Source organism: Cyclopterus lumpus, chromosome 22 (genome assembly GCF_009769545.1).
Source record: "Cyclopterus lumpus isolate fCycLum1 chromosome 22, fCycLum1.pri, whole genome shotgun sequence".
Taxonomy (NCBI): Eukaryota; Metazoa; Chordata; class Actinopteri; order Perciformes; family Cyclopteridae; genus Cyclopterus; species Cyclopterus lumpus.
The window spans coordinates 8,561,395-8,576,934 of NC_046987.1; the positions used below are offsets into that span (position 1 = coordinate 8,561,395).

Below are 15,540 nucleotides of genomic sequence, written 5' to 3' on the forward strand. Positions count from 1 at the left end.
ACAGCTGGAGCAAGTCTATACCAGTCAGTTAGTACATTTAGGGCTACATCTTAAGAGAAGAATGCAAAGTATACTTCTTAGTATATAATAAATGACATTACACTGCCTATGATAGTATGTTTTTTTTGTTTGCATAGTTATAATTTAGTTTGTTTGCATGTTCTCTCAAGTGTTTTCAGTGAAGAGTATCCACCCATTAGAGAAGAGGATGCTTTGACTAAATGGGCATCCGATCCTGCCAACACTGCATGGATGGAAAGTAAGGAATGCTATCCACAACAATTACACATCTTGTAGGGATGCATTCATCATTTTCATGGAAAGAATTATGCTGCTGTTTCAATTATCTGTATTTGCCTCTCTGCCCACACAGTGCAAGCCTTCAGGGTGATGTTGTCTTTTTTTTTCTTCTTCTTCTTTTGACACTGCTGAATTTCCAGACACTTCCTTCGCTGTTCTTTTGAGGAAGCAGACCCTTGTGTGTGCTTTGCTTTTAGATCCCTTCGACATTGCATCCTGTTTGTTGTGTGAACAGCTGTGTGATGTGAGAAGTATGTGTTAGTTGTTGTGAACGGCTCTTTTTATGCTTCAGATCCAGATGAGGTGATTTACGATGACGTGCCCAGAGAGAACTCTGACTCCAACACAGGTTTGTAAAACGTTTATTTTAAATAAATCCTACCTTTCACAAAGTCAGTATTTTTGTTCCTGACTGTAGGTTTAAGCCTGCCAGCACTGCTCACTTTCACTTCTATTGTGCTAATTTCTTTTGTCAAAAACTACTAATACTTAATTTAGGCTTATGAAACTATCATGCAGATGTTGAGTGTTGTAGTTTGCAGTCCAATACAATAGCCAATGTATTAATATACATTTTTGTGAAGCTTGTGATTTCAATAAAGTAGTTTTTTACTGCTACTTGTGTTAACAGGAACGCCTTGTGATATATATGTTGTTACAAATACACCTTGTTTATAAAGTTATACTTATTACTTAACATAATATTTATTACATTGCTGTTCTATTTGAGTGCAGTGTATTGTTTTTGTATTTATCCATTTATGCTACTAACCAAATTGTTCTGTGGGTACTTTGACTTGCCAAACTTTCGTGTTTCTAATTACATTTTCTCTGTCTGTCCCGTTGTTTCATACAGATCCAGATGAGATGATCTATGATGACGTGGAACTCGGCGAGGACGGCGGCTGCAACAGCTCCCTCGACAATGGCTGGAGCTCCAGCGAGTTTGAAAGCTACGACGAGGCCAGCGACGGGGAAGGTCGCCCTGAGAACGGCCTGCCACATGCCTTCATGAGAGGAAAGCCACCCCAGAAGAAAACCCATGTGTGTATAACAGTCACACTCATATTCCTCTGTCAGCGTTACAGACAAAACACATATGTTGTCTCAATATCACTGTACATCTGTAGGTGGGTGGATAACAGCAGTGGATGAAGCAGAAATTCATTTTTATTTGTAATTTGAAATGTTGTATTTTAAATTGTTTGTGATTTAGTAAGAGGGCTTGTGTCTTCTCTTCTACCATCTACATATCTACTGATGTGCAGTATATTTGGGCACGGATATGGAATCAATAGTGTATTTGTTTGACCTGAGAAAGATGATTCTGGTTTACAATCAGCTTGCTGCACTCTGACATGTTTTGGATTGTGGTTTTGAGAATTCAGCTTCACTTTTGTTTTCAGTGAACTATGGTCAGATATTAATGATTGTGCTTCAGGCAAAAGAAATAATTTCGTACGTTTTGAGTTGATACATATGTGTTTACATATGTATCAAAAATGAAGGGAAAATTGTTGTTCAGAAACTGTCAATGTTAGCATATTATATTTCAGGTGAGTCAGATTAGTGTATAACTTAATTTCCCAATATGCAAATGTATGTGCATATTTCAGTGGGTCCATTAATGGAAAAAAATGCCCATGAACATCAGACCAAGGGAAGCATGCTCTTTGGGAAATGAAATATCTTCCCCTGTTTCACAGTTTAAATGAGTTAAGTAAGATATTTTTTTGGAAGAGGATAGGGGCAGCAACACATATCAAAGTGTATATTAAAGTGAGTTTGCTCGTAGATCAAAGGTGCAAGGTCATTCCAAAACCATAACCAGTAATGCCTGCTTTGCTTTTGTTTAGCTCTCTCAAGATCTGACACGCTTGAAAGAACACTATGAGAAAAAGATGAAAGATCTAATGGCAAATACAGTGGGAACGGTAGAGCTGCAGCAGTTAAAACAGAAACACGAGCAGAAGGTAAACTACCTGAGGCTCACCTCACCTGCCTGTGCTAGACAGTAGTCCCAACCCCTAACTCTCATTCTGGGCGTCTCTCACTGACTCGGTACCCTCGTCCTGCTGTGGTGTGAATGACTTGATGTGGTGGTGGTGGTGGTACTGGTGATGGGTTTGCCTTCAACTCATTTGCCTCCTCGTCTGCTGCATTTACCTGTCTCATTATATGTTTGTGCATTGGAATTTGTGAAGCAATTGAGTTTTAATATTATATTATTAAACGTAGCTGAATTATTATTGTAGATCCGTCATTCTGTATTTAGAGTTAGCACTTTGTTACTTTCAGCTGATGTCCCACTTACTTTGTCATTCTCTGGTCAACTTTGCTCTCCTGTTATCCTGTATTACATAATCTGCCATTTATCTTCTTCCCTACTCTAACACTGCTCCTGTCTTGTTAAGCTGAGTTCAGTAGCTTTTTAGCCTTAGGGGTAGACAAATATACACTGTTACCTTTGTGATATATATAATGTTGTATTATGTCTCATCAAAGATGCAAAAGCTGGTGAAGGCAGCTAAGGAAGGGACCAAAGATGGACTTGAGAAAACCAAAGCTGCAGTGAAGAAGGGACGCTCTTTCATCCAAACCAAGTCATTCTGTCACGGTATGTAATTTGACCTCATAAACAGCAAATCATTTTAGTTGTACACATATGACCTCTTATCTCTTCTGTTTATGTTACAAATCGGTGTTAATGTAAAAAACATTCAGCATTTTAGCAAAAGGCAACATAACATGTTTCTGTCTCTTCAGCATGAAGGCTTGTTTGTTTAATTGCCGTCATGTATTTATGGCGCTTTACTTTACTCTCTCGTCTTCATCTTTCAGAGAGGAAGTCGGCCGGTTTCGAGGATGAGGAGTCTGAACTCTTCATCGAGGTGGACTGTTTCAATGTTGAGCCAGTGTTGTGTCCGGCACCGGCGGGTCTTTCACAGCAACAGGTAATAACAATAATAATAATAATAATAAACATGCCTTTCAACTTGTATCCCAAGTTCTGTAACTCTTGGCTGTTTAAGAAAACCATGGCAAATGGGTTGGTACGTTTCCTCTACAGCTGGTGAGAAGATGCATATTGGGATCGATATTGGAGAGCGAGAAGAACTATCTTGATGCACTGAAAAGGATATTAGAGGTATGCAAGTGCAGTGATAGCCAAATCCACTTTGAAATGTGTGTTTATTACAGTTCACATTGTCTGCTTTATCAGCAATATGAGAAGCCCCTGTCCCAGCTTGAGCCGAGGCTGCTGAGCGACAGGAAACTGAAGATGACCTTCTATCGTGTGCGTGAGATCCTGCAGTGCCACTTCCTGTTCCAGATCGCCCTGGCGAGCCGCGTTGCTGAGTGGGACAGCCTAGAGATGATTGGCGATGTCTTTGTTGCATCGGTAAGCTGGGGCTTTTTCAAGAACTTTATGAATATATTAAATATAAATGATATATATAAGCTGTTTGATATTCATGGCATTTCTGATTACACGCAGCAACGGCGTACTCCCCTCTTTCTTACCATCTAACTTACTGTCAAAGACGCATGCTCTCATGCAAATGCAGAAATGGAAGTCTGTTCTATTATAGTATGTCGTCCACCTTCCCCCTGCTTAGTAACTCAGAGGCAGGGATCCCCACAGTCCTGCTCACAACTTCACTTCCTTGTTATTGTGCGAAGATCGACTCCTGGCATGACATCAGAGGAGCAGTGAGACCCATCTGAATTCTGCGCTCTACCCTCTGTCACCTCACTATTCATATCCCATCATAAAACAACATGAACACCAGTGCGCGTGTCTGTGTGTGTGTGTGTGTGTGTGTGTGTGTGTGTGTGTGTGTGTGTGTGTGTGTGTGTGTATATATATATCATTTGATTTAATTATGACTGTCGAGATGTAATTGTTTCCACAAATACAAAAAGAATGTTTTTGAAGAAGATACTAACCGAAGCTTTAATGTGTTAAACAACTATGTTCCTCAACAGTTCTCAAAGTCCATGGTGCTGGATGCCTACTGTGAGTATGTGAACAACTTCAGCACCGCAATGGCCGTGGTCAGGAAGACCTGCGCCTCCAAACCGGGCTTCCTGGAATTCCTCAAGGTTTGAGAAAAACGTGGAAACAGTGTCATGAATGCATGTTGTCTTTGTTTTCTTTAACATTTTTAAATTGTGCATTTCATAAAAAAAGCATCTGTAACTGTTTTAAACATTCATTAGGTGAATTATCGCTAAAGACCGCAAACAAGTACATTAAATACATACATACATACATAAATGCTAAATAATTCTACTCAAAAGTACATCAATTAACCTGGTAAATACAACTCTGTACCCTGCTGGCATGCTTTTCAGTCCTATTGCATCGCTTCTCACTACACCGCAGTAACCCGTCTTCTCACCTCCAGCACCGCCAGGAGACCAGCAGTGACCGGATGACTTTGTACGGCCTGATGATGAAACCCATCCAGAGATTCCCACAGTTCATTCTGCTCCTTCAGGTTTGATGAATTCTTATTTTAAAGTAATCTCTAACTGCAGTATGCGGAACAGTGTGGTATGTTCAGTGACCAGCAGAGGGAGCGCCACACACATAAATCAAGCTTTGTTTTTCAAAGGTCTTTCTTCAAAGAGGGGGTCAAGGGAAATGGTTTCCTCAGATCTCTTTTAATCATATTGACTTTTCCTCTGCTACAGAAAAATATAGGACACTGGGTTGCTTTATTTTCTCTGTATAAATATGTACAAGAGCAGTTTATTGGCTGCATTGGTTCGATTATAAACACATCCGTCATGAGGATGTGTGCTCTATAGATACAGACAAATTGATGAGAAGAGAAAGCATGCTCTCAAATGCTGTTGGATGCAATTATGCAGATGTATGGATAGTTGTGCGGGTTACTGTTCTTTTATGAAACTGTAAAAAAAACAAAAAAACTGGAGATTGGTCCACAGTGGGTATAATTAGCGAATGATGACCTAAAGTGTGGCTTGTCTGTGCCTCCTCATCAGGACATGCTGAAGAACACACCAGTGGGCCACGCAGACCGTCTGTCCCTGCAGATGGCCCTGGCCGAACTGGAGACATTGGCAGAGAAGCTCAACGAAAAGAAGAGGGAAGCCGACCAGCGCTGTGAGATCCGTCACATTGCAAAGGCCATGAACGAACGCTACCTCAACAAGGTGTGTGTGCCCTGAGCTGCATGTCTGTGATTTAAATCATCGTCCTGCATGATGCTGCAGCGTAATGGAGTCTGCGTTCTTGACACATGAGGTTTTTTTATGTGCTTTTATGTATTCATTTTTTTGGATGAGATTGGTCTGAGTTGATGATTTACTCACTGCTCCGTCAGTACACACATCTTAGCTGATGTTGTTCAAGTCTTTTAGCATATGCTGTGGCCTTTCTCTCTGTCCCAGTGTGGGTGGCCATCCGGCACTTGAGCTTCACATTTTTTTCAAGTATTCTCTTGCCTGAATAGCATATTCTTAGCGCATGGCTTTGCACATATGCACACAATACCAGCTCTCTCCAAGGTGTAATTATTTGTTATCTGCAGCCACCCACTCTGGCATCTGTGTAGAAACATGTGTTTACAGGATACCCTATATTGTCGAGAGTCTTTGTTGATAGCCACACATTATATGCTGTTACCCAAAATGGATGGTTTCACAGGCGAGAATGACAGGAAACATGGGGGAAGGAGAAGCGAGATGATATGGGACAAAGGTACCCAAAGTAAAAAGATACATAGGTTGAAATGCATCAGGATTGTTTTCTTGTGTGAACCAGTAACACCTGGTGAGATGTGAATACTCTTGGTCTCTGTGTGGTCTACTTTTCTTCACTGAGCTTGGTGCTGTTAGCTGAAAACTTTACTTTACGTTACATTGTAACTTCACATTGTATCTCTTATCATCCCTATCCCTCAGCTTCTGAGTAATGGCAGCCGCTACCTGATCCGCTCAGACGACATGGTGGAGACGGTCTACAATGAGCGTGGTGAGATCATCAAAACCAAGGAGAGACGCCTCTTCCTGCTCAATGATGTCCTCATGTGTGCCACACCCAATATCCGGTAAGAGTGCCCGCAAACCAGACGGACGGGTTCTTAATCTGTAGCTTAATTTGCACCTTCTCCTATATACTATTTAAAAAATGTAGAAACTAATTGCTGTGCGTGTGTATATTTTTGTTGTGGTCTCGTTTGCATAGTTCACATAAGGAGATGTTTAATGTAACCAAGATTTCCTGACAGTAAAAATCTGTCTTAAAATAACCTAAATTGAAATGAAACTGAAGTATATTGGTGACCTTGGGTGACTTTTGACCACACTGAATCTGTGGGTTTGGACCCCTATGTACCCGCTGTGGTTTGCTTTTCAGCCAAGAGGGATGGAGAGCCCCGTTCCTGGGCTTTTCAGCTTCTGTCCTGTAATTGTATGGTCACCACATACTGCCTCTGGGAAACATGCACTGACGTGTACAAAAAAATATTTTCTAGATGAGGGACATTTCCCTCCTTTCCAACGGCACTGATGTAAATTATTATATTTTTCTAAATACAATCTTTTTTTTAAAACACAATATTATATTATATGATATCTCCTCCTCACGCGTGTTGAAGAGACATTTATTTTCTGGAAATAAGATGTTAAGAACAATATGAACCAGAGCCACTTTGTCACATGCCCCTCATCTCTTTCTGCTCTGTCCAGGTGTCAGGATGGCAGTGGGAGTGGCAGTGGCAATGCCCCACTCGACCAGAAGTTCCTTCTCAAGTGGAGTGTGCCTTTGAGCTTCGTGGAAGTGCTGGAGTTTGGCTCCAGCGAGGACATGGCCGACAACAGTCGCTACCCAACATCCCATTCTGGGGAGAAGGTGGTCATCAACGCTAAGCCAAGTATGAACCAGTGTCATATTCTGTTATTTTGAATCGGTGGGCATGTCTGTCTGTGGCGCTGTTTCTCCCCTTGTCAACTGGGGACAAAAGGTCTGGTAGAAAAGGTATGAGAGTTCAATTAGTGGAGTTGTTAGAGAGTGCAAAGTAGGCCATGGGGGTTTGAGACTCAGGGATGGGAGCGAACACCTCAGTCAGTTAACTGCATGTGCTTTATGACTGGTTAATAATTCATTTATAATAACATTTTCTGTTGTGAATAAGGGTAAATATACCCATGCTTGGGCTGGATTCTATATAACTTGGGGATATAAGAGGTTGTCTAAGGGTTTTAAAGTATAGCTTGTAGCTATATTAGCTATGCTATATGTAGCTATCAATATTAATTGCAGCATTACAAATACTATCGTGATCAGAGTGATTTGACTGTCGTTGTTACAGCACATTCACATTTCTAAAATGGCATCAGTCTTGCCCAAACCATCCAGCCCAAATGTGTATTTTTTCTCTGGTGTCCAAGTCCAATGATTTCAGTCTTTCCACTGCGCTCTCCCCTGTCGCAGACAGCTGCTCAGACACTTTAAAAGACACACTAGAGGCATGACGAACGTGTATATTTTTGTGGCCGGTGCACTGCTGTATTTATTCTCAGATGTAGATTTCTTCTTGCGTGTACATGTATGTGCCGAGGTAAGGGCAGTGCACATCGCTTGGCGGGTGAGTGCTTTGATGCTGTATTATCCCTGGTCTGTCAAAGGTCTGATGTAATCAAGCTGAGGTTGGATGCTCGTGGGCTGGAATCACTACCACTGAAAAACCCACTTCCCTTTCTCTCTCACTGTCAATCTCTCCATCTCCCTCTAATCTAACATCTGCAATACAGTTACATAATGTTCAGTCTTTTGCAGCCAGGTGTCACATTTATCATTTAATAATTGGTGTTTATTATGTGTTGTAGTGTACAGCCCCCAGCAGCCATGTTTGATTATTCCACTATTCAAAATATTTGACCCCTCTTTTATCTGTCTGTTATACCCTTTTTCCTTTACCAAGTCACACTTGTCACGCTCTCTATTGCACCCATCTTCTTTCAAAGCCCCAGTCTCTCTCTGATACTTCACTGAGCTATATTAAAAGTAGATTTTTTTTGTTTTTTAAAGGACCTTTGCAGGGCTGCATTGGCGTATTATGACAGTATCTTGCTGGCCTTCACGCAGTTCCCTCGTTCTGATTTAGTTATTCCCCAACCAACAGCTTCAGCTTTGTGTGTGTCTTTGGGAAGGTTTGTGTGCATACAAATGTGTGCGTTGTCCAGGAACTTTCAATAAGTGGAGACTATTGTTTCTCGGTCAACTGTGTGCAGCCGAACGCAGCTCGGTGAGCAGCCTGCAATGAAAAGGTTCTCCAGTCTATGATGTCACCTCTTTTCATGGCCTTCTGCTTAGTTCAACTCTTCGTCTCTCCACTGCAGAGCAATCAGTCCACCAGGCAGCCCCTTCATTTCAAGTTATGTTTTTTCCGGCTGCTCATAGTCAGTATGTCCATTGTAGATATGTTGTTTGTTTTTAGGAAGTGTGTAATTGCGGGAATGACTGGCGTGTTTCCTATGATGCTGCCCAGCAGGCTCCTGGCATTTGGTACTCTCACAAAGAGCCTTCAGGAAGTTGGAACCAGATTTAAATGAGTTACATGGTGGCAGTTTCTGCTGTGGGAATGGTCAACTAATTTGTGACTAGCACAGACCCCCATCATACGCTGATAACAGGCCTACAGATTTTCAACTTTAAACTACATTCCTGTTTGATTTAAACACAGATAATGCACAGGTGTGTCGACAAATACGTTGTTTAATCACTTTTCTGCTGTTAAACAATGCCAACAAATTAATATTAAGTAGTCTTAAGATCTACTCCATCGTGTGACACTGGCTATGAATAAAGTGTTGTAGTTGCACTTGCTCCAAGCGTGACATCCCATAGCATATATAACATGAGAGGTTTATTCAGCATTTCTGCCCTGATCTGAATTCAACCCTCGGAGTCGTTTTGCTGAGACGGATGAGCCATAGAAATTGGTTACAGCTCCATTAGAGAAGGCAACAGTGCAACACACTCAAACAATACATTTGTCATGTCATCTTATGGATGGTTTAAGTAAATAAACATGACCTGTAGTTATATTGAAAGGTGGCTATGATTTGATCCAGTGAATGAAATACAATAAGAGCTCATTAACCATGAAAACATTAAAGAAATCCAAAACCCATATACACTCCTGGAGGCCTGCTGTGTTCTGCTTGCGCTTCAGTGTGCAGGGCCGTGTCCAAACTCAGAGGGAGACATTTTTGAGTAATTCTCCCAGAGACCACCTACAAATGTGGATTTTGGCGATGCACAAACAGGGGTAAAGTGTCCCCTGAATGGCCAGCCAGCAAGACCTTCAGAAGAGGACTGGACTGGGTTGCCATGGAGTTGGAGCACCAGGCAGACTGTGGCTATTGTCAGAAAAGACGAGGAGGAGGAGGGGGAGGAGGGGTAAGGAAAGGGGTGAAGAGAAAGTGGAATGGCGGCAGAAAACAAAGTCGTTTTGGTGCCAAAGACTGACGCGGTTTAACCGTTTGCTATAATAATAATAATAATAATAATAATGCATTCTATTTGTAAGGCACTCTTCAGAATCTCAGAGTGCCACAGAGCCAGTACATGCTCCCAGATACACACATAAACATGGGTCATGTGATGCAGTTAGGTTTTAATTGGAAAGAGCCCTTCACTTGTTGATTCAGCCATTTGATTGACATAAATAACTTGTCTGTTGCCAATTTTTGTCAACTGACATGCATTCCCCGTTTGCTCAATACAAAGTATTTGTATCAAAAGGAAACAACAGCTCGCTTTGTGTGTGCTCAAAGTGCTGCTGCACTGAACACAACCACACAGCTCATCAAAGGTCTGGCAGGCATTTCCCTCTCTCACTCTCACACTCACACACACACAAACATATGCACACACACACACACACACAGAAATGCGTTCATATAACCATAAAGATAATGAGGCACAACAACAACAACACAGTAACAGTCGCATCACATCACTTAGCAATATGAGGTTCGATATTTCTTAACAAACATTCTGAGAGGCAACAACTTAACCGCATACTTATCGCAGTATTCGTACACAAAGAACACAAGTAAAGTACACAAAGGGGGAACATCGGTGAGAATCACAGTTTGCTGAGCTGTCACGGCTCCCCGTGGGAAACTGACTGATCGGCCTTTATTGATCTTTGTCTTTGTTAGTCCAATTTGAACTGCTTCTCTCATCAGACTGGTCTCACTCGTTGCTGCTGGTGTATCCTACTTTTTTACAACGGGACTGTTTTCTCTGCTTTTTCCAGGTCTCAGCTGATTTTCACTGCCGCCTCTCAGTTTCGTGTGCATTTATTCTCTCCGGCTCACAGATGAATTGTAAATATTTGAGTCACTGCTATCTGAGATTGGAAAATGAGACTATAAAGCACCTTAATAATATGAGTTGGTTAAAGCTTTGTACAGCCAGCATAGATGTACATCCATTGGAAGGTATTCAGAGTGTAAAAGTTGTGAATTCCTGAAAAACGAAAAGGAAACCGTTTTTGAAATATTTTGCTTTTGTGTTTCTCTGAAGACAAGCTGTACATGGGCCCCGGTCAGTTGTACCAAGATCTGCAGAACCTAATCCATGATCTCAGCCTTGTCAACCAGATCTCCAGCATGATCAGCAGCCTCAAGGGCAATTACCAGGTACTGTGTCACTGCGCCTAACACAAGCACCGAGTTAAAGTCACCTCAGTTTAACTCTTCATTGTCCCCAGGGCGAAGTTTGACTTCTTGACTTCTTTACAATACAATTTCATCACAGTGAATCCAGCGTCACTTTAATATGTCTGAAAGGGAATTGCTATTTAAAAGATCAAATAAACAAAACATTAACATCATTACAAAGGTAATAAATAGTCATAAATGTAATTTGTTATGAATAATCGAGTACTTGTTTTTTGTTACTTTGACAAAGAGTTGGAATAGTTTCACTGTTTATTAATATTCTTGGAGGCTTACCAAAAGCTGACAGAGACAAAAGTTCCTCCCATGTACCTCCGGACCTTTAAAATCCCCTCAGATGTCCATAAGGGCTTGGCTGTTATGAAGGCATATAATGTTTAAACTGAGGAATGTGCCAAAGTAGGCAATTTAGACAAGGAGTCTCTTAAGTCTTGATTTGCACCATTCATATCATGTGGACGCACGCACACACACACACACACACACACACACAAGCCTGTCTGTGCTCTTAGGGTGGACGTTTAGTTTGCAGAGCACAGCATGTGTGTGTGAGAGGCTGTGTTGGTGCTGTGCTGGTCGGTCTGTCAGAAGCAGAGTAACAGAGAGGCTCTCAGAGAGAGACATGTGTCCCAGAGATGGAGGGAGGGATAGGAAAGGAAAGAGAGAAGCAGGGCGGAGATGTTTTCCTCAACACTACATTTCTTAACCTAAATGATACTGACAGTCTTGTAATAATAAATATACTGATATGTTCTTTATACATTTTGTCCATCAAAACTGATGACAATTTATATGACAGTCGACACTGATTGGCAGGCAAAGTATATAATGCAATTACGTTTTTCAGTTTGGTTAAACGTCCATTGTAGTTATTTATATAGGACTTTTCAGTTGTTATTGTTCTGTTAACAAATACGGAGGAGCAAAGGCACTAGAAACCACATACAGTCCAATATAATGCAGTACAATAGTTTAATTCCTATTCACATGATTGTGCCCAGTCAATATTTCTTCTCCCTTTAATTTAATGACTCTCTCTTCCTTCTTATTTTTCCCCATTTCTTTCTTTCTTTCTATCCCTTCATTATCCCTGTGTACAGAATGTGAACCCCACAGTGGCCCATGATTGGGTATCAGGTCTCCAGAGGCTGATACTGAAGAAGGAGGAGGAGATCAGGGCAGCTGACCAGTGTAGGATCCAGCTCCAGCTGCCTGGCAAACATGACAAGTTAGTGTTTTACACACACATACACACACACATCCTTTAATTTATTTTTGTCTCCAGTCCATTGCCCCCCCACCCGTGTTATGTTTATCCTTGGTTTGTCTTTATCCCCTTTTTGTCCTCCCTTGGTGCCTATTGCTTTAGGAGAGAGTATTGGAGCACATTTGGATATTTGGATAAACAAGTTTCTCCACTAGCTCTAATCTGATCCATGAATCTCAGGGGAGGAAATGTGCATCAGTATTTGCAACCAAAGGCTACCCAGTGCTGCAGCTGTTGCTTAACTGCACATGTCACACATTTACACACTATTATTGTTGGCATGTGGTCCCCCAAGGGTGCATATAGTATGACTTTTTCACACTCTCTCTCTCTCTCTCTCTCTGGACCCAGTGCTATATTTTGCTTCTCTCTCTCTCTCTCTCTCTGGACCCAGTGCTATATTTTGCTTCTCTCTCTCTCTCTCTCCCTCTTTCTCTCGCTCCATCCCTCATCCCTGCTGCTCTTAGCTCGGTGAGATTATCCACGGGTATGTTTGGAAACACAGCTGTGCCTCTGTCATTCCTCCCCAGATCCCTCAATCGCAAAACGCACAAAACACTTCTTCTCACCAGTCAGCCAATGACAGGAGAGATGCATTTCAGATAGGACTCTCCCCCGCTCCACACACACACACACACAAACACACACACACACACACACACACACACACACACACATGATGCCTACATGAGCTGCTGATAGAAACGATGATTGGCATTGACTTCTATCGCTTTTGTCACAGTCTGTCTCGTCACTCTTTGACTGGGAAGACTCATATGCCCCCTCGGCTTGGATTCAACCCAGACAGAGATCTTTTTATTTGAAGCTATTTGGTATTTTATCCTAAAAATTGTTAAGCTCACACACTGGACTGGTGTGTGTGTGTGTGTATACAAGAATATTCAAACATCGACATGAGTGCTTAGTGAAATGTTCATGCAAATTCCGGCTCTATGGTTACCAAAGTGTTCGCAGCACATTGTTCATTCAGTACAATCTTGGAAAAGCATCTCTCATGTTTGGTTCACAAACACTTTCTGGTTCTGGTAGTAAATATAAAATGATGTAATACACCGGTGTGATATGGAAGCCACATACAGAATGTGAGGATTTTTTTGTTTGTAATTAATACAAAGTTTTTAAAAAGAAGGTCACGAGAGTGCACAAGAAAAGGAAATCTCCTGAAATGCATTGATCATCTATTTGTGATTGAGATATAACCGTGTTTACGTTCTAATCGTTAATGTTCTTGTTTTGTCCTCTCTATTGGAAGGTCGGGCAAACCCACCTACTTCAGTGCAGTGTTCAATACTCTCAGCCCAGCCATCAAGCAGTCATGGATCAGTAACTTGCAGATGGCCAAGCTGTCTCTCGGTACAGTACAATGTCCCCCTTGCTCAATTGTCTTTTCCATTATAATTGTGTATGCACGCATTTATATAATATGGCGGTTTACATAATTGACTTGTTTCTATCTATCTCTTCAATCCATTGCCATTCCAATGTGTCATCTCGAGTCTTTTATTGTGATGACGGATAGCTTGTGGGTCAGAAACACTTACTGCATCCTGTACATTATTGAATCAAGTGCTGTTTGTGGTTTACATCAGAGGAGGACAACCTGCAGGGCTGGTTCTTCGCAGAGGAAGATGGGAATCAGATCAAAAAGCAAAAACACCCTCTCTTGCTTCGACAAATGCCTGTTGTGATGTCAAAACTACAAGAGTTCAAGGTCAGACATTTTTCTTTCCTATAACATTTTTAAAAGAAGAGCGTGGTGCCGATAATGCCACGGTTGTGGGTTTGATCCCGGTGCGGGCTAATGCTCACATTATAGCGCTGACATGTGTGGCCAGTCAATATATTTCACAGTGGTAATTGCAGAAACTCTTGACAGTCTAAGTGAGAGGTAACCCATATATGACATGTACCTTTCTACACCTTGCTACTGTAAACATTATTGCACTAAACAGGTAAACAGTGAATATCACTTTTTTTCGCTATGTGTGGCTGAGTAAAACGGTACATAACATATAAGATGGTATTAGATGATTTACTGTTGATGAGAAATATCACACCTGTTGAGACATTGTGTGTCTGCGCTGACACTCAAACCAAAGTGGAGGAAACTCTCCCAATCTTCCTCTGTATTTATGTTCATTTATTCATATGTCACCAGCATTGATTTACCCACCGGCTCGAAAACATTATTGTGCGGCTGGCTAACGACGATCCCCGTGTGGGTCACTAGGTTTCCATAGTAGTAGTTTATGTTAGATCCCACTAAGTAGTAGTCAGTTGGTCAGAGTAAAGTTGTAATTGATTTGAGTAATGTTGTTGTTGGACGCTGGCTGGAAACATTACAGTAATGTGGGCTGTTTCTACGACTCTATGTCCAGCAGAATTTAGGTTTTTATCTTGACACTAATTAACACTAACTCTCCACATGTTTAATTTACCGTGTGGATTCCTACTCACCTGACCCTCTCTTACTGCTTGCCGTTCTGTGACAGGTGGAATGTGCCGTTCATAACCCGGAGCCCCACATCAACACAGAGAGCACAGCAGATACTCCCGTCGTGGGCCATGGCTGTGTCTGGGTGAGGCCTTCTTTCTACTTCGTTCATAAAGATTTTAAAAAGCAAGGCGTTAGCTTACATTTCAACAACTGCACAACATTGTAGTTCAGGGGGAACACATTCATGGTCCCCTCAACCATGAAATCTCCGTTTTGGACGAGAGGATTTTGTTAAGTATGTTGAGGGGCTTTCACAACTGTATATTGGCAAATGGTCTCGCGGCCCACTTATTTTCAGCAGCTAAGATAATTTAACTTTTCTCTCAGTGAGTCTGACTTTTAGTTTTGGCTGTTTTTCACTCAAATGTGTTGCTTTAGTGTTGGATGAGCAGATGGTAAGTTTTTGCAATTCAATCAAAATGTTCTAATGTCTCCTTGAGAGAAGCAATCGGGGTTTGGAAATGATTGATTCAGTACTTAAGTTTTTCTGAAAATAAACAATATCATAACCATGGTAGTCAGTGCTTATGCCGTGTTTCTGTCAGGGAAAAACCTTGGGTCTGTTAAAGATATAAACATCACTCTGGCTTGTTATTTCAATGGTGGAGTAATATATAAACTGTTAGATTTTGGTTGTCTTCAATATGATTTAATGTCCTAGATAAGTATTGGTCTTATTGGGTTTTGCCTTCTGATTTGGTACATTATAGCATGAACTGGATGCATA

The 15,540-nt window shown here is 41.4% G+C and overlaps 1 protein-coding gene across 1 annotated transcript in view; it reads left to right on the forward strand.

The window, feature by feature from the left end:
• Positions 1-15,540, forward strand: part of arhgef10 (Rho guanine nucleotide exchange factor (GEF) 10) — a 44,498-nt gene that overhangs the window by 15,124 nt on the left and 13,834 nt on the right. The window contains exons 6-23 of the mRNA XM_034525522.1: positions 171-259; positions 593-649; positions 1,157-1,344; positions 2,157-2,273; positions 2,806-2,917; positions 3,142-3,254; positions 3,371-3,448; positions 3,524-3,703; positions 4,291-4,407; positions 4,713-4,805; positions 5,317-5,487; positions 6,238-6,383; positions 7,024-7,208; positions 10,874-10,989; positions 12,129-12,256; positions 13,569-13,669; positions 13,906-14,027; positions 14,809-14,895. Coding sequence (XP_034381413.1) covers positions 171-259; positions 593-649; positions 1,157-1,344; positions 2,157-2,273; positions 2,806-2,917; positions 3,142-3,254; positions 3,371-3,448; positions 3,524-3,703; positions 4,291-4,407; positions 4,713-4,805; positions 5,317-5,487; positions 6,238-6,383; positions 7,024-7,208; positions 10,874-10,989; positions 12,129-12,256; positions 13,569-13,669; positions 13,906-14,027; positions 14,809-14,895 — 2,200 coding nt within the window. The remainder of the gene's footprint in view (positions 1-170; positions 260-592; positions 650-1,156; positions 1,345-2,156; positions 2,274-2,805; positions 2,918-3,141; positions 3,255-3,370; positions 3,449-3,523; positions 3,704-4,290; positions 4,408-4,712; positions 4,806-5,316; positions 5,488-6,237; positions 6,384-7,023; positions 7,209-10,873; positions 10,990-12,128; positions 12,257-13,568; positions 13,670-13,905; positions 14,028-14,808; positions 14,896-15,540) is intronic.